The sequence below is a fragment of the Lygodium microphyllum genome, chromosome 4 (assembly GCF_053477565.2).
Source record: "Lygodium microphyllum isolate KBCC chromosome 4, Lygodium_microphyllum_v1.1.10, whole genome shotgun sequence".
NCBI classification, from domain to species: Eukaryota; Viridiplantae; Streptophyta; class Polypodiopsida; order Schizaeales; family Lygodiaceae; genus Lygodium; species Lygodium microphyllum.
This window is the reverse complement of record NC_141138.1, coordinates 167177830-167200727: the sequence shown is the minus strand read 5'-3', so window position 1 is coordinate 167200727 and position 22898 is coordinate 167177830. Positions and strand designations below refer to the sequence as shown.

General features: G+C 46.9%; 1 protein-coding gene across 3 annotated transcripts in view; it reads left to right on the top strand.

Moving 5' to 3' along the window:
• The first annotated feature begins 3163 nt into the window (after window positions 1-3163).
• Window positions 3164-22898, top strand: part of LOC148037869 (uncharacterized) — a 56915-nt gene continuing 37180 nt past the window's right edge. For 2 of the 3 annotated variants that reach the window (XM_087676827.1, XM_087676829.1), the window contains exon 1: window positions 3166-4181. In XM_087676827.1, the coding sequence (XP_087532953.1) occupies window positions 4092-4181 (90 nt within the window). In that variant the 5' untranslated portion in view covers window positions 3166-4091. Of the gene's footprint in view, window positions 4182-22898 lie in introns of all 3 variants that reach the window. The other variant, XM_087676828.1, reaches the window with a different exon arrangement.

The following is a 22898-nucleotide window of genomic DNA, read 5'->3' as shown; positions in this document are numbered from 1 at the left end:
ACACATAAATATTGTGACCGTTGGGGTTTCCATCCTTTTTTTCTCTCTCTCTCTCTCTCTCTCTCTCTCTCTCTCTCTCTCTCTCTCCATCCACCATAGCTCTTGCTTCTGCTTGTGTGCTTCCACTCAAGCACTACCTTTCATTTATGTCCTGAGCATCCCACATGGTATTGGCAGTGACTATGAGGAGTCCCTTCTCATGCTATTATTGTTTTAATTTAAGTATATAATATGATTAAGATGAGTGAAAAAAGGGTTCTTCGATGTCTGATATTCTATCGTATTTCTAAGTAATGGATCCATATTCTCTATTGCTTAATTCTCACACCACAACCTTATGAGTTGATCAATGGTGGGCAATTGTACCAGCTAGGCTAAGACAACTTGTTGAGAATGCAAGCATGGAATGTATAAAGTTTTAACAAGTGCATATGCAAAAATTGAAGGAGGATACTCTAATGAAGACTTAACCATGCAAAAAATCCTATAGTCTCACTTATGGTGGCCCACCCTTTTTTGCAATGTGATTAGATATACTAGGTTTCCCTTTTTTGAGGGCATATGAGGATACACCTATTCTTATTGACCTAATCCCAATAGCTGGTCTGGGTCCTAATTCCATGTGAATCACAAAAAGAGGGAAAAATCAAGGAATCTTGGTCAATATCAGTTATTATTCTTAAAACTTGTGAGGAGAGCCCCATCCCCATCCCCATCCTAGGTATGTTGGCCCCTCTGTCCTTCAACCATCGTGGAGGGGGGTGCCTTACCTAGTGGGCCCCTAACGTCTATGCAATCTACTCCACCATAACTGTCACAACTCTATAGAAATAGAATTTGTATCATTTTTCATTAATTTGTCTATATAATGATTTATTAAATTTATTTCCTTTGCACTAATTAGATATAAAGAAAAGTGCATTGGAGCTGGCCAATGATGAGTGGTCACAGGTTATGGTGGACCCACGCGGTGGGTTAGAGAAAAGATAGTTCACACTTCCACCTATATGACCCGATTGGGCGCCTGTGACTAGAACTCACGCATATCAGGGTTAGACTCGCACATAGAAAGGATTGATGCCTTGAAGTGTGGGCTAGATCCACTAGAACAAACAGTTACAATCAACAAGATGGCATGATCATGAAATGCTTGTATAATATGCATGTGTGGGCTGAAAGCTTGAAATGCACATTTCTTTGCATAGGAAAGTCACATGAAGATTCGGATACAATTTTTGCGATGTACACGGAAAAAGCTTTCATATGACACCCATATTGGGGGGGTCCCTAAATTTTAGGAGGTCCCTAAAAATTTTTAGGAGGTCCCTAAAATTTAGGAGCCTCGAATTAGCCTAAAAATGCTAGTCCTAAAAAATAGGGATGTCATTCTAAAAATAGTAAGTTCTGTACTCTGACTGTGCTTACTAAATTTGGTTGTTTCTATTCTTGACAGTATTCAACCCAAAAAAGAAGGCCATAGAGAAGAGACAAGTGTCAAGACACTTGTCACACAAGTTTCCAAGTGTCCCACCACTTGTCACATCTCATGACATGTGGCTGGACACTTGTCTTGTGCTACTCCCCTTTCCCCTTTTATACTAGCTCTCCCCTCTCCTATAAGTAAGAGCTCGTTTTTCTTCATTCAACATCATTTTTCTTTGCTGTAAACTCATGTACAACATCCACAGATAGCTAGAAACTGGCCCCATCCATCCCCATCATCATCCCCCACTTCTCCATTATCAAATTCCTCCATATTCCCTCTTCTATCATTGCTGTTTTACAGGAGAACAAGCTGTAAATTCATTACAGCACCTCCTTCTCGAGCTCTTTCTTCCATTTTAGCTACAAGAAGAAAACCCTATCCATGTACTGCTGATCAACGATGGAGAAATGTTGAATTTCCCTTTTTCTTCTCTCATACTGTAAAGAAATCAGTTCTTATCATTGCATAATAGATAATGCATGTGTGTTTGTACATCTTTGCATGATCTTGTGAGAGTGAGAATTACTTCTTCTCACTCTCAGGTTGATTGTAACTGAGCTCTTCCCTAAGGGACTTGGTTTGAGCAAGAATACATTCCTTCGGGGGGGCGGGGGGTTGCCCATCTTCAACCCTCAATCTTGTCTCCATTACTTTTACATTTTCATGGCTGTAATTTTGTGAGTAATTTTCATTTTCAGCTTTAAGTGTTCATTCTCTTTTATATTAAATCTCGAAAACAAGCGAATATCATAATTGTTAAGCATACTACATTGTTCGGGGCATTTACAGATGAAAAAGGATACAAATTCTATTTCTATAGAGTTGTGACAATAACCTTCATAAGTAATATCCTTCGGCCATAGATATTCATAATGATGATCAAGATAAATGATTTATGATGCCATACCTTCCCAACATCTTTGCTAAAGCTTCATGTAATTTGTGAGGCTCTCTCTCCAAGAGCTATGAATAATTGAATGTGCTAGCTCACAACTAAGGTAAAAAGTCTCGAGGAGGGAAGTCCATTCCTATGGCAACCTAGTTTAAAAGGTTCATAAAATGAAGTTTTACATATTCAAATTTCACACTATGTGGTAGTATGTTGCACTTAGATAACTAAAGATAATTTGGATACGTATGTGGAAGTGGATGGGCATTACCCTCGATGGGTGAATCCTATGGCTAAGTGAACATAGTCATACGGTTTTCCAATAAAATGAGAGAGAGAGAGAGAGAGAGAGAGAGAGAGAGAGAGAGATTTTAAAAAGAGAATAAAGAGAGAGAGAAGATGAAGAAAAAAAAGGAAAAAAGAGGAGAGGGAGAGAGAAGGAAAAGAGAGGAGAGGGGAGAATAAAAGAGGAGAGAGAGAGAGAGGAGGAAAGAGAAAAATAAAAGATAAATCGTTGAGCGAAGTTGCCGCGTGATTTCTCTTGGCCGCGCAACAACTAGGAAGAAATTGAGGGCACATGGCAGAGTACACTCTATTGATCTTATATAGAGTACACTGTATTGACCTATAAGATGAGATTTGCTTTGAAATGTAAAGATCGTAAGATAGGTGGTTTATCGGACACACTTTTTACAGAGAAAACTGTGAGCCTGGTACGGCGGGGTGGGTGGCTCGGCTGAGGTTTGGGCGTTGGGGCGATCGTCGAGGCATCATGCCGCATGCGATGCCTTGGGATTTCGAATTACCCATTGCTTGTGAGAATCGAGGAACTCGAACTGAGATTGGAGGAGTGGGCCCGTTTAAATGCCTTGTCTCATGCTGTCCAAGCTCATCTCTGATTGGTAGACAGACTCACAAACACGCGCACATGCCACACGCCCGCGCAGATCCCGGGTCGTTAAAAAGTTTAGTTCCAAAATGGAAACGCCTGAACTCTTCACTCAGTCTCCTTTATTTTATCCCTTTCCCCCGGACAGTACGAGCTCCTGGCTGCCATCCATCTCTCTCTCTCTCTCTCTGCCCCCTCCGCCCCCCCGCGTCTGTGTTCATGGTCATCAGCAATTCCATGCTTTACGGAGCTTCGGCTTCCTGAGGAGTTTCCTACATCTTTCCTTCAAGAGTTTTTGCACCTAGAGAACATCTTTGTTAAGCAGGTCGTGCCCTTAGTTACATGAATTCCCGCATCCCCCCTCCCTCGGCCCCAACAACATCAAGGGAGTCTTTGTTGCACCTAGTGAGGATTTTTTGTAAAGCAGGTCTTGCCCTTAGTTGCTAGAAGCTAGCTGTCAAAGATCGCTCCCTCCCTCCAAGATCAAAACTTCTTCACACAAGCTCTTTGTACTTTCCTAGTCAAGAGCTGGGAGAGCGTCTCTTCCTCTTTGGAAGAATAAACTTTCTGCATCTTGGAAACTGCACTGTTTCAAGAAAGTGCTATCAATGGCCTGGCAAGGCTGTAAGGACTTCGTTTTACAGCTGGGCATCCGATGGACCGCTCCTGCAGAATGGCATTCGCAGTCACTGTCTTTATAAGTTTATACCTTAATGTCATCGAAGGCCTATCGGAAGCCAGTCCCGATGGATTGACTTCACAAGAGTCGTAGCGGCTAGTCAAGCGGGAGCAGCAACGCACGTGCATGCCTTTTATCGGATGAAACCATGGCAGACTCTTCACAATGCTTGACTATGTCGAGTGATGACATTAAATGGAGACGGCCACCGCCACCTCCTGTCGTGCAAGAAGATTTTGTAAGTTGATCTATCTTGCTGTAACGTGAAACTGGTTTTCCCCTTTGACACGCCCCACCCCAAAGAAAAAGTCCCCATTACCACAATATGCATACATACGATCTGGACATCGTATCGTTTTCATGTCAAGGAAATAACATGCCATTGCTTTCATTCTTAAGTTGAAATCGAATTTAGCTTATTTCAGGGTTCTGAAGAAGACGGTTTATTTCATCTTAGAGCTGGTCCAAAGTTTTGAGAAGACCTTCTCGATGTCCGAGAGGAAAGTTTCATCTTAGAGCTGGTCCAAATTTTGAGAAGACCTTTTCACTCTCTAAGAGGAAAATTGCCTATTCAAAGGACCAATGTAGTTTCAAGTCTGGTGAAATATGGAAAAAAGACCAGCTTAAGCTCTAAAATTCCTCCTCATCCTAAGATGAAAGGGATTTATCTATGGTTCAAACAAATATGTTTCCTGTACTTACAGCCAATGTGACATTGGCTTCCATAAAGGGCTACGATTTACCATGCATTTCAAGGAATGATAGATATGCATCCTATTAGGCAGCACAATTTTGTTTGAATCTCTCATGCCATTGTTGAGTGCGTGGCCAGGGAATTCATGTCTTTGGCTAGGATAGTTAATGGATGCCATCAAGATGTATTGGAAATCGCAAGCTTGGCCTTTCCACATAAGAATTAAAATAGTGCAAAGAATCATGATACCGATGATTTCATATTACCTTCCCTTGCTCCCTTGGCCGAAGTCTCATTTACAACAAATCACTCAACCTGTGTGGTTTTTGCTTTGGAAAAAAGAGGGATCTCTTGGCACCATGTTTGCACTCCCAAAAGAATGGGTGGTGGGGGTGTTCTAGATTTGGAGACATATATGATTGCTCTTTGTTGGTCAAGTGTGAGGGTAGGCAACCCTGGTCCTTGATTGCTAGAGTTTTCCTTGAGAGACTTAGGGTATCAAGCATGGGAACACCAAGATTTCTGCCTCATGGTGGCATGTGCTTAATGCCGAACAGCCTATCCATCTGAAGTCTTCTATGCTGTTGCATCATTTGGTCCAATCATGGAGATCGGTCCTTGCTAAATCTTATTGGCACCCTTCTTTAGATCAGGAGGCAGCTAATTCCTGAGAGCGGAAGTGCTAGCGGTTTCAAAGTTGCTCTCTTGGCAAGGCAAAGAGAAACAAAGGCCAATGTTGAATAGGATGGCACGCTTGGGACTTGTCACTGTTGTTGATGCTCTTCTACTTGTTAGTGGGGCTGTTATGTCCAATAGATCAGCTTGATGCTACTTTCATGTCCCTTGAGGCTACCACAATTTGTGGAATGCCATCTCCACCTCTTTACGAGTCATGTAGCCTATCCTCTCTTTGGACCAGGAGGCCTCTTGGTAGGATTGGTTGATTAATGGTAGCCTCCCTTTGGGTTGTGCTTCCGCGAATCAAATATATCATTTGCTTATTCATGATAAGGACTGGGTTGTCTAGAAAGACAATACCACCACGAGTCTCTAGAAAGGCCAAGCGTGATGGAAATCAGTGGTGAAGACACTTTGGCTTAACAAAACGCCTTTTTGATCCAAGGTTTTCATTTGGCGAATGTTGATTGGTGCACTTCCCCTTGCCTCGACACTCTTCAAGTGAAGGATTTCCAATGGCTGCTGCTTTTTTTTTCAGACATTGGTCAAAACCTCTTGCCATTTGTTCCTTACTCCCCTGGTTGCAAGCAAGGTTTGGTCACTACTATTGGCCATTTGGTTGCGAGTGGTTGGCCTACTGATGCTTCCAAAGGACTAGGTCTTTGGACATCCCAAGTTTGCAGACCTCGTGTAGGCGGATATGAAAGTGCTCTTTCCTTTATTGTGCTTATGAGGTTGCCGGCGTATATGGACCATGAGGAATGCATTCATTTTTTATGCTTCATCGGGCATGCAAAGCCATATAGCCCGCTTGAGAGGGCTTCTTCATTGGTAGCTAGGCTTGATTGAGTTAACTGATATTCTTCCTCGATAAGATTTGCTTGCTTGGCATACCGTAGTTTCTTCTGCCTCCCTTTAGTCACTCTACTTCCTTTGTACCTCCATTGTGATGTCTTTGATTTTATGCATGATGGCTTAGAGCTATCTTGTATCTTGTAATCTTGTACTTTTTTCGTAATTAATACTATTACCTTTTATGAGAGAGAGAGAGAGAGAGAGAGAGAGAGAGAGAGAGAGAGAGAGAGAGAGAGAGAGGTCCTTCTTGGGTCAAACAATGCAAGGCATGGGATTTGGTTTGAGGATGTTTGGGCTTATCAATACTATTAGCATGGATTCCTCTTTAAGAGTTTTGCATAATGGTGGCATCACGACACCCTTTCCCCTTTGTTGATCGGTTAGGAAGGGTTGCTGTTCAATCCTATGTTCTTTGCCTTGGCCACTCACCCTGTTCTGACGATGTTGTGTCATCTAGCGGTTGGTGGTGAGGTGGTTGGACTCTCTCTCCCTTCATAGGAATAGTTGGTGGGGCAGGCCTTGGCGGATGACACCTTCATGCTTCTTAAGGCTGATCGGGATAATATACGAAGAGTGATGGCCACATGGGACTTATTTTCCCTCACCTTGGGACTACACAATAATGCATCTAAATTGGCCTTATGAGTTGCATTGAGAGTGATCTCCGAGCATTGGGTTGGCCAGGCGAGGTGGTACTTAAAGGCTTTGTCTTCATGCACTTGGGCTCAGGGTTGTCACATCCGATGGCATCCGATTAGTATTGTCCGGTGCCAGTATGGTACTAATTGGACTAATAGATCTTGGATCTATGTCCGATGAAAAAATAGTACATATAATTTTAATGCCTATACTTAATGTTGGGGCTCAAAATAATACACTTTAAACATTTAGAAACTTTATACTAGGAGTTTACATATTAAGAGCTTGAGGATAGAGAGGATGGCCGATGAAGAGCTTGAAAGTGGAGGTAGGGTGGAGATATGGTGAAGGACCTTGAGGCTGTGTGGTTAGAGAGTGTGAGGAGAGTATTTGACAGTAGAGAGCTTGAAAGTTGAGCTTGAAATTAGAGAGGGAGAAAATGCATTGCAAGAAGAGAGAGAGAGAGAGAGAGAGAGAGAGAGAGAGAGAGAGAGAGAGAGAGATTGGGGGTATGTATAAGTGTGTTGTGGAGAGGAAGCCTAAACAACACCTACAATTACCCCAAAAGTAACCCCAAATGGTTAGAAATAGGCACTTTGAAACAGTCAAACAATTTCCATCGGATGCCATAGGATGCGATCGGACGTGTGGTACCGGATAGGGTGGATCGGACTAGTTGACCCATCCGTCAGACATGGACAACTAGGCTTGGGCAATTCCTTGGGGGTGTAGGTTTCACCTAAAGTGCTAGTTGATTAGATTTCCTCGTGCATTATGGATAAGTTTGTGTATTGGAAATCACAAGCTTGGCCTTTCCACGTGAGATTAAAAATAACACCCATTTGGTTTTTGCCGTGGAAAAAAGATTCTACATAGATGGGTATTTCCTGGATCTCTTGGCACCATGTTTGCACTCCCGAAAGAATGGTTAGTGGGGCTGTTTTTTGGACTCGGAGACACATATGATTGTGCTTGGTTGGTTGCTATTCCAAGCTTTGTGCGAGGGTAGACAACCCTGGTCTTTGATTGCGAGGTTTTTCATTGAGACTTAGGGTATTAAGCATAGGAACACCAAGAGCTTTGCCTCATGGTGACATGTGGCTAATGCTCAGCAATCTTTCCATCTGAAGTCTTCTATGCTGCTGAATCATTGGTCCACTCTTGGAGATTGAACCTTGTCAAAGCTTCTTGGTACCCATCTCTGGATCGAGAGGTGGCAAACTCCCTTAGAGCAGAAGTGTTGGTGGTTTCGAAGCTTCTCTCTTGGCAAGGCAAAGAAGAACAATGATCAATGTTGAATAGGATGGTATGCCTGAGATTCATCACTGTTGCTGGTGCTCTTGTACTGGTCAGTGGGGCTGTTATGTCCTTTATATTAGTTTGTTGCTGCGTTGTGTTCCCTGAGGCTATCACAATCTTGAGAACACCATCTCGACCTCTCTACAAACCATGCAACCTCTTCCCTCTTTGGACCAAGAGGCCCTCTGGTAGGATTGGATGAGTAATGGTTGGCTGCTTTTAGGTTGTGCTTCAGCCAATTAGATATATCACTTGATTATACGCAATAAAAACTGGCTTGTCTAGAAAGGCACTACCACCTGGGGTCTCTTGAAAGACCAAGTGTGGTGGAAATGTGTGGTAATGACAGGTTGGCTTAATAAAATGTCTTTCCGATCCAAGGTCTTCATTTGGCGCATGTTGATTGGTGCATTTCCTCTTTCCTCTGCACTCTCCAAGCAAAGGAGTTCCAATGGTTGCTGCTTCTTTTGTTAGACGTCGGTAGAAACCCCTTGTCATTGGTTCCTTACTTGCCCGATGATGCAGAAGATTTGGTTACTACTTTCAGCCATTTGGTTCCCAGTGGTTGGCCTATCGATGCTTCCAAAAGATTGGGTCTTTGGATAGCCAGGTTTGTGGATCTCGTGTAGGTTGATATGAAAGTCCTCTTTCCCTTGCGTTTTTAGGGTTGCTGGCACATATGGACCATGAGGAATGCATTCATCTTTGATGCTTCATTAGGAGTGCAGAGCCATATAGCTTGCTTGAAAGGACTTCTTCATTGGTAGCTTGACTTGGAGTTAACAGATATTCTCCCTAGATAGGATTTGTTGGCTTGGCATGTTGCAGTTTTTTTTGCCCCCCTCTAGTCACTCTGCTTCCTTTGTACTTTGACTGTGATATCTCGGATTTTATGCACAATGACCTACAGCCATCATGTATTTTGTAATCATGTAATCTTGTACTTTTTTTATAATTAATACAATTACCTTTTATGGACACACACACACACACACACACAGATTCAGTCATTCGGTTATTGCCCAAGGTTCCCTCTCCCCTTTCTTTAAAACAATGGAAACCCATTTCTGTTATGGGCTCTTTATACAAAATCTTTTCAAAAATCATTGCCAACAGATTGCACAAAAAGTATTTATGCATTTGCTTCATCCTCACCAATACAGTTTCATTAAGGGTTGGAATATAATGCATAACATTTTGAATGTTCAACTGGGGATCGACTTTGCAAAAGCTTCAGGCTCGCAGCTGGTCATGCTTTAGCTTAATATTGAAAAGGCATTTGATCATGTAAGGTGGTCTTTTTTGAGGCAGCTAATGTTCACCATGGGTTTTGGGTCACGTATGGTTTCTCTTGTGGATACTATTGGTCAGGGGACAGTGGCCCGTATTGCACTTAATGGAGGCATCATTGATGAAATTACCTTATCCCGCTCTCTCCGTCAAGGCTGCCCTCTCAGTCCTTTGTTGTTTGCATTAGTTACTCACCTTATGCTTTCTTTGTTGGATAAGTTGGCCAATCAAGGTGAGATCGTTGGTTTGGTGGGGCCCAACTTGTGGGTCAATCTTTGGCAGATGATTCCTTTATGTTTCTTAAGGCTGATCGCTCCAATGTTAATCGGGCAATGGTCGTGTGGAAACTTTTTGCTATGGCATCAAGACTCCATATTAATGCTCAAAAATCCACTCTGCTCTCTTGTACGGAAAATGATTTGCAGGCTTTGGGTTGGAATGGTATTGTGATTCCCAAGGGGAATATAACTAGAGACTTGGGTTATCCTATTAGGGTGGATTTGGCTCCTCGTGCCTTGTTGGATTGGATGGCATCTCATATTCACGATCGGTTTATGTACTGGAAGTCACAAGGCTGGCCTCTCCATGTGAGACTTAAAGTTGCACAATGCATTATGATCAGCATGATTTCATTTTTCTTGCCCTTGCTTCCTTGGACTAAGAAGGCCCTATTGGAATTGGTCCAACCTATCCGATTCATGTTATGGAAGAAGAAAGAAAATCGCTTGGGTTAGGTATGGATTTCATGGCAGCACGTGACTACTCCTAAAAGGATGGGGGGAGCAGCTCTATTGGATGTTAATTTTCATATGGCTGCTTTGAGGTTAGCTCTTTTGCAGGCTCTTTGTGTACAGACTCATCCCTGGACAGATATAGCAAAATATTTTATAGAAAAGATTGGCATTTCTCATGGTAGTACGGTTATTCATGCTTCTTGGTGGCATATGCTTAACTCCACAAGATCTTTAAGGTCTCCCAGTCTTTTCTCCTTTCCCATATGATCCCATCTTGGAAGACGATGTTACGTTTTTCAATTTGGCATCCCCCGGATTCTTGCAAGGAGGAGAATTCTCTCCTAGGTGAAGTACTGGCCTTTTCCAGGTTGTTGGACTGGCTAGACAAAGATCTGCAGAGAGACAAGTTTAATCGCATGGCTCGGTTGGGGTTGCGGTCAATCCAGGATGGTGTTATTCTTGGACAGGCCCGTCTTTATTCATTTCGGCGTATTCGCAAGCACTTTCGGGTGCCTAGAGGGTATCATATTATTTGGACGGTCATACAGGACAGAATTACGAGCTACTATCCTTTGCCTACATTATAGCCCTCGTCTCCCTGGTGCGATTGGATCTTTGTGATTCTGGATGATTTCGAGAAAAGGTTGGCCAATCAGATATATCATCAGATGGTAGAGGCCAAGAGATGGGTCACATCTCCCTGGCGCGACTGGATGTTTGTGATTCCGGAAGATTTTGAGAAAAAGTCAGTCAATCAGATATATCATCAGATGGTAGAGGCCAAGAGATGGGTCATGGATAAGGCAAATAAAGTATGGCGCATTCGGGAAAGCAAAAAGAAGTGGCAGGACAGATTCATCCAGCTCTGGAAATCTAAGGTTCCGTATCAGGGAAAAGTGTTTATGTGGAGGCTACTTATTGAGCTCTTCCTACTGGGAATGTGTTGCGTACTCGTAAGATCTTTGCTGGGCGATGCATATTCTGCACTACATGTGATGAGACAGGGCTTCATCTTTTTGTCTCTTGCCCTGTTGCAAGGCAGATTTGGAATTTTGTTTTTCGTGTCTGGTCCTCGTTGACTTGACACCGGATATCAGCTCGTTCGTGGATTTTGGGAAAGATGACCTCCATGACCTCTTTGAGTTCAGATTATTCCTGCCTTTTCCATTTCCTCAGATGGACAGCCTTGTGGCATATTTGGCGTACTCGGAATGCCTTCATTTTTGATTCAATATTTGGGATTCATGGTCATGTGGCCCGAATCTAGGGTTTAGTGTTGTGGCAAATCACCTCTATGGTGTCTGCTGACCTGGTTCTTCCTGATATTGCTACTCCCTGGCTGGTACACTGTCCGCTCCACAGCAGCTGTGCTTTCAGTGTGATATTTCTGTGTTAGAGTCTGTGTAGACTTTCCTTCATGACTATTATTTTCTGTTATTTCTAAGCTGACCTGATGGTCTGATGTAAAATATTTACTACTTAATTCAATTATCTTCACGAAGAGAGAGAGAGAGAGAGAGAGAGAGAGAGAGAGAGAGAGAGTAGTGTATATATGATGGCCTAGAGCCACCCTGAATTTTGTAACCTTGTTATCTTGTACTTTTTTTTGTAATTAATATAATCAACCCATTACAAAAATAAAAAAAGAGAGACCAAACGGATGCAGTCAATTGGTTAAGTTAAATGCATGTTGACATAATCATCTTGAGTTCAATTCCTACAATTGTGTGGTCATTTAGTATAGGAATATAAAAGGGGAGATTTGAACCGGGGCTAGTGGGTTAATAAAAACAAGTGGCTTACCACTAGGGTAGCCACTAGATTACCGAGTGAGAGGGGAGAGAGAGAGATGTCTGTTCAGCTCACCTGATAGTCCAGCGTGGGAGGACAAGAGCAAATCAATGAGCGGAGATACATGCAGAGAAATAGTTGGATCCAAGATAGCGTAGTCCATCTACAACAAATCTATTCTTGTGACCTGTTGTGTGGTAGAGTTGGTGCGCATGGCGGACCTGCAGGGCTGCATCCCGGCAGCTGATATAATCAGAGAGAGAGAGAGAGCGAGAGTGAGAGAGAGCGCAGGTCATACTTGCATCACAGTAGGTCTTGATTGCAGCTTGTCTTTTTTTTGCAAGTAAAATGTGGTTGATTATATTACTTAGAAAACTGATTACAACGGAGTGCTCATGCTCAACAGACTAGCTGGAGTAGATGAAAGTCACAAGTATATCATATGTACAAGCCTCTCAAGGCGGTTCGGGGGGATGGCGGCAAGAAGCCATGGAGGGGGGTGTATCGCCATCTGGGGCTGCTCGCCTGCATCACGAAAAACAGGTCGTGGCCGCCCCAAGTGCACATGAAATGACATTGGAGCTCCCGACGAGCCCTGCAGTCGCCCTGCACCTGATCCCATTGGCCGTGGAGGAAGTGGATGATGGAGGTCCAGAGCTTTCCTAAGTTCGCCTGTATTGAAAGCCTCTTTCTACCGAAAGCCTCCTGACACCGTGCCTTCCAGATATGCCAACTAGTAAGACTCCCTATGATCTCCCATACCTCAGAGCGGTTTGCTGTGGGCTCCAGAACCTGGCAGATGGGTAGAGCCTCCAAACCGACCACTGCGCACAACCCTGCCTTAATAATGAATATTGTGTCCTGCATCCCGGCCTCATACAGAAGGTGGCGGCCCTAGCTGACTGCCTGCTAGCAGAAAGCTCCCCATGAGATACATCCAAGGCTGGGTGCTATACGGTGAAGGATGCGGCATGCACCTCTCCACACGAGCTGCGCCGTCTCACACGACCAAAGGCAGTGCTTTGGTGTTTCCAGAGGCTGTTGTATGCAGCGCATACAACCTTCCTCCTGCATCTGGACAAGCCAACTTTCCACCGCCAAGCCTCCGTGTGCCACCAGCCATATGAAATATGATACCCTCCTCGGCCTCCAACTATCCCAAAGGTGGCGCGAGAAGGCTCTTCGGAAAGGCTCCGTGATGCCGTGCTTCGCCCAGTGCTTGCTACGAGACGACGCCCAATCCATATCCTCCTGCATCAGTACGTGTTTGCCAATCCTGGCTGTGTACTCCAGGAACCTCGGTGCCTTCTTGGCGACTGCTGTGGCCGGCCATAGTCACTCTCCCGGATCCCACTCCAACTCATCAAGTGGCATGCCCTCGCAGATTTAGAGGCGCCACTCCTCGAGCTCCTGCCAGAAGACAAGAGGGTCTAGCTGCCATGTCTTCCGCGAAGGCCAATAACTCGGATCCTCCATGAAAGGACAGTTATCCCCTCCTCCTGTTGCTCTTTGTCAAGGGCTAGACGCCCCCCCTCCTGTACGGTGAAGAGGGTCCCAAATGGAGCGCCGCCCACTCTACCTACCACTTGTAGGGGGATGCCTGCTGGTGAAAACCTAGCGGCCCATACCTCCCAGGCTCTATCGGCTCTCGTCTTGGGGGAGCAAGCCACTCCTGAGGTATTGCTGCGTCTATCTTCCTTCTCCTTAGCTCCACTCCTCTCTGGCAGGCAGATACTCGCTGCAGCACCTCCTTGTCCACCATCTTGTACACCTCCTGCCATGTCCTGATGGTACAAGCCAGACCGGCCTCCCAGCGAGCCCACTGGATGTGGGAGTGCTCGCCAATCTGTGCCCCTTCCCGATCTTTGACCTGGGGGTTCTAGATTATCGGCTGACAATCTATCTCCTCCTAGTAGCCTCGGGGGCTCTGGATTAGGGTCTTATGGAGGCCCTGCCATACGCGGAGCAAATTGCGCAGGAAAGGTGATCTGGGCGGGGTGATCTGGACTGATGTGAAGATCCATCTCAGGGACGACCTCCACTCACCGCCAAGCCTCGGTCTACAGTCTCGAAGACCCTCCTGCAATAGGACCTTTCATGTCTGCTCTCCTGGTGTGAGGCCGCAAACAACTAGCTTGCCCAAGAGGGCCATACTTTGATACTCTGGGTCTATGATCCCCAGGCCTCCCTCTGACCGATGCCGTATGATGGTCGCCCAAGCCACCTTGGCCCTGGAATCCTTGGAGCCGTCAGACCCGGACCAAAGGAAATTCCGCACTAGGTGGCGAAGCTGCACTACGTAGGACGAAGAGAAGCACCAACACGAGGCAGTGTACCAGGCTGTCGCTAGGAGGACCTGGTTAACCACCAGGGCTCAGCCTGCTAGTGAGAGGCGAGCTGTACTCCAGTAGGTCAGATTCCTCCGAATAGAATCGAGGACTGGAAGAATTTGCTAGGCAAGAGTGATGTCGAGTCCCACCTAGAATCCTAGGTAATAGACGGTTTGTCCTCTGCTTAACCATCTAAATCCCAGGTGGACTTTCCACTCGGTGCTAGAGTCCAGGTCTGTGAGGAAACCAACAGACTTTCGCCATTTAATTTTCGCTCCCGCTACAGAACAGAACACCTCATTCTCTCCAACATCAACTCATCGTCCTCTATGTAGAGTGCTGTATCATTTGCATACTCTTGAGTCTAACAACTCAGTCTCCCCTCTCACGGGAAGTCAGAGGCTGCGTAATCCACTCATTCGTGACTTGAGGAAATGAGACATCGCCTCTGCAAAGAGTAGGAATAGGTACGGAGCTTATGCTCACATTCCAGGATGCAAGGTGTAAGCTCATGGGGAAACCTGTGACTGATCGAACAAGCATCTGTTTGGTGTGGAGGCTGCTGATGAGGAGGAGAAACTATGGGGCATGCAAGTATGCTTTGCCGCAGATCTGGATGGTGAACTCCAATCCCTCATGGTGGCCCTCGGCCGGGACCATAGGGGTAATAGATGCTCCAGGTGGTACTATCAATGCATCTATCAGCCATGTTGAGAGTCGTGACTCTGTACATTGGTAGAAATGGGCCGCGTGTGCTAGGGTCCACTTGATCACATCCCACGGAGCTCTCCACTGTGGAGGGGCTCGAAAGATAATGCTCAAGTGCGGGATCTCGGCACTAGCCCACCAGTTAATGTCCATCATGCAGCCAGACCGCTGTTGTGCAAACAGTGCTAGTCCTTCTTCTCCCATCCACTGGGAGATGTGGTCCACCTAACTCTTCAACTCCTCTATTTGTCGTCGTCCAATCCCCTGAGTGAGAAAACTGAAAGAAGAAAACGTAGTTTGGTCCATCCGGTGGTGCTAGTAGATGGACCTTGCCCCTCCTTGACTTACGAACCACGAAGATCCCTACCTCTAGAGGTAGTGGGAACTCTCTGCGCTCCGCAACTCTCAGGTAGGACCATGGGCCATTGTGGAAGAACTCCTGTGGCAACAACTATGCCTGTCGTGGGAAGGTGTGACGGGCTGTAGGGGCAGATGAGCTGGTGGTTGTGTGGGAGGGGGAAAATTGCTAGTGCGAGGAGGATGTAGGTGTGAGTGGCTTATCACCTCCTGTGGGAGGAGGGGAGGTGGGTTTGGGGGGGATCACCTGAATCGGGGGCGGGTCGGGGGGGGGAGGGGTGCTCGTCGGCAGGGGAGGTAGTGGGGGGGAAGAAGATCGAGGGATGGTGGGGTGGTTGGAGGTACGTGGCGGGTGTTGGGGGGGGGGGGGCTTGGTGGCCCTGGTGGGGGGGGGGGGGCATGGTGTTAGCATTTGAGTCATCCCTTGGACAGGTTGTAGACTGTGCAGGTGCCATGTGGCAGCATGCAGTGCAGTCGGACTGTTTTTTAGGCATTATTTTATTGCAGTCGGCTGCATTTAATGCAGCCGACCTGTTTATTTTATGCCCTTTATTTCTGCTTTATATAGCAGTCCTCCAACACATTGTTTGTAAATTATTTAGTGATTTCAGATTCTGATCTTGAGATTTGTTGGCTGAGACAGATTGTGCTCGGGCTGACGGAGATCGAGGTCATTAAGTTGGAGACATACGCAGATATTTCCTCTGTCCCCTTGTGTATTTCTGCACTCTTATACAGCATACTACACCGCAGATTTTCTGCGTTTACACTGTCTCCTTTTCTCTCTCTCTCTTCTCTCTGTGTTCACTCTTTCTCAGTCTTTGTCCTACGCTTCCGCATCGTTGCATTGTGACATGGTATTAGAGCAGTGAAGATGGAGTGACTGAGGTCTGAACCAATCTGAAGAGGAGATTTCAGCGTGATACAAGGCTGTGTTTCCAGGTTTCGAGGGTGAGTGGGAGGGCTGTGCATTAGATCAAGGCTGAAGCGAGCGTGGGCCTGCGGGAAAGGAGTCTAATCGGTGAATTTGCTGCAGGTTATTGCTGTTCGAAGGGGAGGAAGGCTGCGTTTGAGGCCTTCCATTGTAGATTTTATCTTTTCATCGCCTCCGGCGGGTGAAGAAGGTTTGGGTAGTGGAGGAATCAATCCTAGAAGGCTGCGTTTTCACAGTTAGAGGGGGCTGCTTTTGCGTTTGTGCAAGTATTGCAGGTTAACATGTCTACAGAGACTGATTTGGAGTTCCAAGCGATCATGGATAGGAATGTGTTTGTCCTACCAACTCTTCCAACGGATCAAAAGCTTGATGGTGACAATTACTGCATCTAGCGGGTGATGATGTTGGCCATTTTAGAGTCTTATGATTTGGCGGAACTGGTGCTGGAGGAGATTAATAGGCCCTCGGTGAGGGATGAGTCCAAACTCTCTTTCAATGCTAGTGCGGAGTTGTCCAAGGCCCAGTCTCATTGGGACAAACTGAATGCCAGGATTCGATCTTTTCTGTTTCTGTCTTGCACCACAGCCGTGATAGTTCACATTGAGTACTTGACGATGGCTCGTGAGATATGGCTGGAGCTCGACTAGATGTACAACCGGATGACCCTAATGAAGAGGGTTTCTTTGGAGGTGCAGATGTGGACTTTGTCTGTGAATAAGTCTTCTTTGCTTTGGGAACACATAAACAAGCTTCGGCAGCTTTAGATGTAGGCTCAAAATGCGGGGAAGTCTATTTCCTCCGAAGACATGGCGATCACTTTACTATCCCAGTTGCCGCCATGATTCGGTACTTTTTATTTTGCTCTTATTACATCAGGGCGGGAGCCGACTCTTCGGTGGGAAGAGTTGGTTTTTATGGTCTTGGACCAGGAGGAACAATTGAAGGGACAAAATGCTTCCAAATCAGAGGCATTGGTTGGTCAAGTCTCTTAGAAGAAGGGGAAGGATCAAAAGAAGGAGGACAAAAAATCCAAGAAGGACAAGGAGAAGGAATCGACTTGCCATATTTGTGGAAAGACCGGTCACTGGAAGAAGGATTGCCCCGACAAAGACAAGAAGGATACCAAGATGAAGGACACGAAGGACTTTGGAGCGGTGGTTGCACCCTCATCAGCTGCTTTTCTACACTTAGCAGTCATTGAGGACTCTACACCGACAACTTCTGATGTTGTGATGATAGCTCCCTAGGCTCGAGAGTGGATTGTGGACAGTGGTGCCTCACGGCACATGACTCCTTTTTCCGTTGGTGTTGCCCATTTGCGACCTTCGCGTGGGCAGATTCTCATTGGAGAAAACTCTTGTGTCTATTGCTGCGCGGGGTAAGATGCAACTTATTCCAGATGGACGTGGTGGTACCCACACCTTTGAGGTGTTGCATGTGCTAGGATTGGGGTATCATTTACTTTCGGTTCATAAGATTTGTGCTCTTGGCCTCTTGGTGGAGTTTGACTGTGATATTGTTGGAGTCCTTGATCGTGGATCGAGGAAGGTTCTCTCTGCAGGATATGAGGAGAATGGTGTCTACAAATTGAAGTCTTCTTCAGCTCTTACTTCTCTTCTTCTTACTTCTCAGACACAGTCCGAGCTATGGCATGCTCGGTTTGGCCACCTAAACTACGAGTACCTTCGGAAGGCGTCGCGAGGGTTGTTTATCCAAGGCTTGCCAGACATAGTGGTGAGCCAACAGCCATGTGTCTCTTGCATTCGTAGGAGACTACATCGGGATGCGATTCCCAACAAAGCTTCTAGGCGGTCTACTTCACCCATGGAGCTTGTATCTACGGATCTTTGTGGCCCGATGAGGATGGAGTCCCTAAAGGGGAGCTTGTACTTCATTTTGATCGTAGGTAACTACAGCAGGATGACCTGGGCCTACTTCTTGCCTTTGAAGTCGGAGGCTTTCTCTCATTTTTAAGGATTGGCTTCTCTTTGAGGAGAACCGTTCTGGCCAGTGATTGAAGACCTTGTGTTCAGACAAGGGAGGTGAATTTATGTCTAATGAGTTTGCTCGTTTTTGTGCAAATAGGGGCATTCACCAGGAGTTTGCTAACACCAACACTCCCCAAGAGATGTGCGGTTCGTGGAAGTTCCGGCCACAGAGGGGGGTGAGGAACACCCCGTCCTTAGAGATCCAGGGGAGAGTTGGGCTCTTGAGACAGTTCCTTTGGAGCCAGAGCCTCTTGATGGAGATTCTTCTTTTGATTTAGGGTCTTCTCTTCCACCGGCAACCCTCGAGGAGCTTTCGCCGGTGGATGTTCCTGAGTCTTTAGCAGATGGAGAGCGATGGAGAGAAGTTCGTCCTCCTCCTCGTTGGGCCCGTGACACACTTCGAGATTCAAAGATCGAGGGGGTCCTTGAGGAGTGGGAACCGCAGGATGGACTGCGGAGGTCAAGGAGGAACCAAGCACATTCTTCGGAGCTTGTTTGCTCCAACTATCGTTTATTGACCCGTGTTATGTAGGATCGAGAGCCCACTTCAGTGAAGGAGGCTTTACAGATCATTGGCGGAAGGCCATGGAAGCCAAGTTGGAGGCTATTGAGAGGAATGGCACTTGGTCTCTTGTGCCTCGTCCCTCTCATAAGAAGGTGATTGGTGTCAAGTGGGTATTCAAGACCAAGTACCTTAGCGATGGTTCTTTGGACAAGCACAAGGCTCGCCTTGTTGCTAAAGGTTTTACTTAGCGCCCAAGCATTGATTTCCATGATACTTTTTCCCCCACTGCTCGTATGGCGACTATTCGAGCTGTTCTTGCCTTGGCTGGCCATAGGAGATGGCCTGTTTATCAGTTGGATGTGAAGTCGGCCTTTCTGAATGGTGACTTGCAGGAGGAGATCTATGTTGAGCAGCCTCCTGGCTTTGGATCCTTGGATGGGAAAGTTTACAGGTTGAAGAAGGCCTTGTATGGCCTCAAGTAGGCTCCGTGTGCATGGAACGAGAAGATTGACTTGTTTCTTCAGTCAAAGTTGGGATATTGGCGCTGCAAGGCCGGTCCGCAGCTTTATGTGCACACTTCCGAGGTTGGTCGTGTGTTGTTTGTATTGTATGTTGATGATTTGATTTTGACAGGGGATCATGCACAGAAGGTCCGAGAGACCAAGACAACTTTACATCAGGCATTCAAGATGACGGATTTGGGGCTTCTTCATTTCTTCTTGGGTCACGAGATTTATCAGTCTCAGAGGGGGATTTCCATCTCTTAGCAGAGGTACATTTAGGAGCTCTTGGTGACTTTTGAGATGGAGACTTGTTGGTCCATTACCACTCCTATGGATCCGAATTGGAAGGCCACTTCACACTCAGATTCTCCCGTGATGGATGCTTCATGCTATCGTCAATTGATTGGATCCTTGATTTGGCTTCTCAACACTCGTGTTGATCTTTGTTTTGCTTTGGGTCTTTTGGCCGGGTTCATGACGGCACCCCAACAGGTGCATTGGCAGGCTGTTGTGAGGATTCTTCGGTATTTGAGGGGGACCTCTGACTTAGGGACTTCTTATCTCGCAGGTACAGATGCTTCAGATCCGGTTCTTGCAAGTTGGAGTGACTCGGATTGGGCTAGTGATGTGGACCACTAACGGTCTACTACAAGCTAATGTTTTATCTTGGGTACAGGTGTTATCTCTTGGAGTAGCAAGAAGAAGCCCACGGTAGCCCTTTCTTCTATTGAGGTGGAATATTGGGCTGCGTTTTCCACCACATGTGAGATTGTGTGGCTTCGGAGATTGTTGGAGGAGCTTGGCTGCCCCCAGACTCGTCCTACTCTTCTGTGGTGCGACAATGAGAGTTGCATTGCCTTGGTACGGAATCCATGCCTGGACGAAGCACATTGAGATCCAATATCACTTCATTCGGGAGAAGCTTCCGGATGGAACCATTGATGTGGAGTATCGAAGACGGAGGATAATCTCGCAGATTAATTTACGAAGGGCCTGCTCTTCTTCGGCAGCATTCCAGATCCCTCAATATGATGCCTCGTCCAGGATCTGAGAGGGGGTGTTAGCATTTGAGTCATCCTCTGGACAGGCTGCAGACTGCGCAGGTGCCATGTGGCAGCCTGTAGTGCAGTCGGACTGTTTTTTAGGCATTATTTTATTGCAGTCGGCTGCATTTAATGCAGCAGACCTGTTTATTTTATGCCTTTTATTTCTGCTTTATATAGCAGTCCTCCAGCACATTGTTTGTACATTATTCAGTGATTTCAGATTCTAATCTTGAGATCTGTTGGCTGAGACAGACTGTGCTCGGGTTGACGGAGATTGAGGTCATCAAGTTGGAGACATACGCAGATATTTCCTCTGCCTTCTTGTGTATTTCTGCACTCTTATACAGCATACTACACCGCAGATTTTCTGCGTTTACACTGTCTCCTTTTCTCTTTCTCTCTTCTCTCTATGTTCACTCTTTCTCAGTCTTTGTCCTACGCTTCCGCATCGCTGCACTCTGACACATGGGAGGTGGGTGTGGGGGCTGTGGGCTCTCAGGTGGAGGAGCTTGTGGCACGGGTGGTGGATGTGGGGGGTTGCAGTCCTTCCGGGTGGGGACTGCGGAGTGCTTTGCCGAGGGGGCGTTGCTCGCCCTCCTGCTCCCTACTTTCGAGGCTGCGCCTGAGGAGCTGGCTGCGGCCCCCCTTGCCACCTTCCTCTTTGTCATCTCTGGACCTGTGTGAAGCCGTCAGCGTCCACATACGGGCTTGTCGATAGAGCCGCCTTGACTCCGAAGCGCGTACAGTTTGCTGCATGATGCCCAAAGTCATGGCAGCGCAGGCACTGCCCTGGTTGCCCGGTCACAGTGACCTCCTGTCTCAATCTCCAAGAACTTGGGTATACTCTTTGTGTCTTTCACGACCACTCGTACCCTAGGGACTCCTGCGACTGTCACTGCATCCGCGAAGGAGGCAGGAAGAACTGTGCCAAAGAGCCGTCCAAAGTCCTCCACTAATTGGCGGTACTCTATCGCTAGTCCGGGGAAAAGTAAAGTGACTGGGTGTCTGAGAAATCTATTGTGGAGCTCAAATGATTTCACTGTGAAGCTGTTGTACCAAGGAACCATGTGAATGACCCCCTTCGTGGAGGCATAGGGCGAGCTCTCCACTAACTCATGAGCTACGTTCGCAGAGGTGAGACGAACCATGAAGATCCCTTGGCCCATGAGGATTGCCTCCATGATCTGCGCTGTGCCAATGCGCAGCGTAGAGTGAAGCCAATCCTGAAGTTGGGCCCTAGATGGAGAGTGTCCTATTACTTGACCGAAAATCGCCGTTTCCTTAAGTTCCAGGTTTGTGGCACGGACGGCCAAGAGCTGTTCCTCAGAGAGGACAACGCGCAAGGTGTTTGATTGGGGGGCACTTGCAGAATGCAACGGCATTTGACCAGGGGTTTCCATGGCGCGACCCTTTTGAAGACCTACTAATCCTGCTACTGTGTTGCCGAAAGGGGGGGGGGGGGGAGCGCAGTAAGTCCTGATGGCCAGCCAGGTGGGAGGGGGGTGGGCGTAGTGTGCCTGTTACAAAGCAGCACAGGGCGGAGGGAGAGGGATGGCTGGGTGGTGGGAGGAGGGGGCGAATGCTGAGGAAGGCCGGGAGGGGGGGGGGGGGGGGGACTCTTGGTTAGTGCAATGGAGGGGGGGACAGAGGAGGCACTGGTGGAAGAGAGGGGAGCTGATGAGAGCTGGCGGGAGGGGGGTGGGCGCAGCGTGCCTGCTGCAAAGCAGCGCAGGGCAGAGGGAGAGGGATGGCTGGGTGGTGTGAGGAGGAGGGGGCGAACGCTGAGGAAGGCGGGGGGAGCTCTGGGTGAGTGCGATGGAGGCGCTGGGTGGGCGTGATGGCCGCGGAGGTGTGACGTGGGGGCAGTGTTCGTGATGTGACGGGCAGGAGCTTTTTTCTTGGCTGCAGCTTTTCAGGGTTCGCAAGCAGTCAAAAAAGGATGTGACTGCAGCATGCAAGGGCTGCAGATCGGCCTACATTATGGCTGGATTGAATACTGCATTTAATGATCAGGTGGTGGAGGCCCTAGGACCAGATTCTGATATGGAAGAGGAGATGGTTCCATGCACGGAGGAAATGGCAGTGTGTTTAGATGTATAGCCAGCTGTCAAATGCAACAAACAGTTGCAGATGAACCTTACTTGAAATACCTTCATTTTTGATTTCCATTTGGGTGTTCAAAATCACATTGCTTGGCTGAAAGGCCTTCTTTAGTCACCCCTAGTTTTTGGTGCAGCATGCAGGGCTTCTCCACCGAGAAGATTTGGTCTCATGGCATACGATGATTTCCTTCGTTACTCTGCTGTCCATTTAGCTCTAATTACTCGTTACGAAGAAAAGAGAGAGAAGAGAAAAGGTGGTGTGTTAGAATCAATTGATTTTTGAGTTGTCGGGTTGCATATAATCACGATCGCCATCATCATCTGAACCCTGCTGTCCTGTATACCGGCGCAGATTGCATACAGGCAATCAGGCCTGATTATTGTTGGGCGAGCAGTCCTGGGTTGAGTGCAGACCCTGTACAGCCTTGTGCACAGACAAGTGCAGGATAAAAATGTAGACAACCATGCAAATAGGCTCCAAGACCTATTGACATGGAGTTGC